At 48.5% G+C, this 1,996-nt stretch overlaps 1 protein-coding gene across 1 annotated transcript in view; it reads right to left on the bottom strand.

The window, feature by feature from the left end:
- Positions 1-1,996, bottom strand: part of LOC122542102 (protein FAM83F-like) — a 23,088-nt gene that overhangs the window by 6,407 nt on the left and 14,685 nt on the right. Inside the window, exon 2 of the mRNA XM_043679469.1 lies at positions 189-356. Within this exon, the coding sequence (XP_043535404.1) occupies positions 189-356 (168 nt within the window). The remainder of the gene's footprint in view (positions 1-188; positions 357-1,996) is intronic.

Here is a 1,996-nt window from a genome sequence, read left to right as displayed (position 1 = left end):
GGGGGAAGAGGGAGAGGGATAGGAAAACGAGGGAAGGGAGAGTGGGAGGGAGGGGGGAAGTGGGGGAGTAGGTGGAGTTGGGGTCTAGTGTGAGGGCAGGGGGTGACAGCTGCCTCAGCATGAGGGGCAGGGGATAGTGCAAACCCTCACATAGAGTCAGTCCCCTCACCCCTCAGTGGGTCACTCACACGAATCATCAAGTTGTTCAATTCTATTTTCTTGCACATTTCCAGGAAATACTTCACATTGTCCTGGTCCAGGATGATGTAAACAGGGACTCGCCGGCGGCTGGAAGCTTCTATCAGATCCTTAAATATATTCCGGTCCGTGAACTCATCCATGGCTACAGCAATCACCTGAATAAATCCAACTTTAATGAGATGCTTCCAAAACATTCACCATCCTTTTCCCAGCTTTGTTTTTAATTCAGTCACGGGATGAGGGTGTCACTGCCGAGACCAGCATTTATTACCCATCCCTAATGGCCCAGAGGGCAGCTAAGAATCAACATGGGGTCACGTGTAGGCCCAGACCAGGGTAAGAACCCGAAGTGTTGGCTTCTCCACCTCCTGCTGCTGCCTGGCTTGCTGAGTTCTCCCAGCCTGCTGCCTCCTGCTAGTCTACCAGGTAAGGATGGCAGATTTCTGTTCCTAAAGGATGTTAGTGATGCAAATGTTTCTTTTCCCAGACAATTAAGCTTTTAATTCTCAATTTTTTAATTGGATTAAAATTCCACCATCTGCAGTGGCAGGATTCAAACCCAAGTACCCAGACCAATAGTAGCTGAGCGATAAAGCCACCAGGCCACTACCTCCTCTGCTGTGTATTCTTACAGCCAAGTGACTGATGACTGGAAATTGGTTTCTGAGGGACAGAGACACTCAGAGACTGCAGGGCTGGGTGGGAGAATGAGGCTGACTCAATTTATCTAGCAGCTGGACTTGAAAGGCTGAATGCCCTCTTTCTGTCCAGTACTGACCCTGTATCTCTTCAGTTCGAATGGCAATTAAGTCCTCAACCTGATGTAACCAGTCCATTTGTTATCGCTGCATTAAAGGTTTTAACTGACACAATATTCCTGCGAGAGAGAGAGGAACGAAGGTGGAGGCAGAGGGAGAGGTGGAAGGAGGGAGATCAATGGAGAGAGATGGAGGGAGGAAGAGCTGAGGTGAGGGAGAGGCTGAGGCAATGGAAAGGAGAGGATGAGGGGGAGAGAGGGCAGAGATGTGGAAGGAGGGAGTGAGGTGGAGTGATGGAGATGGAGAGATGGAGGGAGAGACTGAGACAGAAGGAAGGGTGAGGTGGAGGGAGGGAAGGAGCCTCTTGCTTGGAATTAAAATGTCTTTAGGAATGAAAAGGATTGAAGGGAAGAAGCTCAATCAGCAACAGTGATAGTCATGATCCCAATTTAATTCCGGGACTGAAATCCCTCAGGGATATCCTGGTCCATTAACAGGAAGTTAAAAATCACACAATACCAGGTTATAGTCCAACAGGTTTACTTGGAAGCAGTAGCTTTCGGAGCGACCCTCCTTCATCAGGTGGTTGGAGCAGGATCATAAGACCCAGAATCTATAGCATGAGATCAGAGTGAGCAGAGTGCAGGTTTTGTCATTCACGATGCAGTGACTCCTCTGAGCAGCTGTTGGAAGTATTTTCCAATTGAGGTGTCGACTGACATTATTCTGGGATTTTGTGCCCGTTGTATTTCCTGTGGCATGAGGTAGGAACAGGCTGATCCAGTTTAAGTAATCACTTGTAATCCTTTCATTTGAATTACAGGGAAATAATCGCTTTGCAAATTTCAGCCTCCACACCACACCAGCCCCAGGAGGGTTATTTGTACAAACTCTATCATCTTTCCCAAGATCACAGCTGAAAGATAATAGTCACCTCAGGCTCTCGCTCCCCCCACCTCACTCCTCTAGCTAACCCTCTCCCTCCATCTCAACCCCCCCTCCACTTCAGTCTTACCCTACCTCTGCCTCAACACTCT

This window comes from Chiloscyllium plagiosum, chromosome 39, assembly GCF_004010195.1.
Source record: "Chiloscyllium plagiosum isolate BGI_BamShark_2017 chromosome 39, ASM401019v2, whole genome shotgun sequence".
NCBI classification, from domain to species: Eukaryota; Metazoa; Chordata; class Chondrichthyes; order Orectolobiformes; family Hemiscylliidae; genus Chiloscyllium; species Chiloscyllium plagiosum.
The sequence above is the reverse complement of the archived record's forward strand: the minus strand, read 5'-3'. Positions and strand labels throughout refer to the sequence as shown.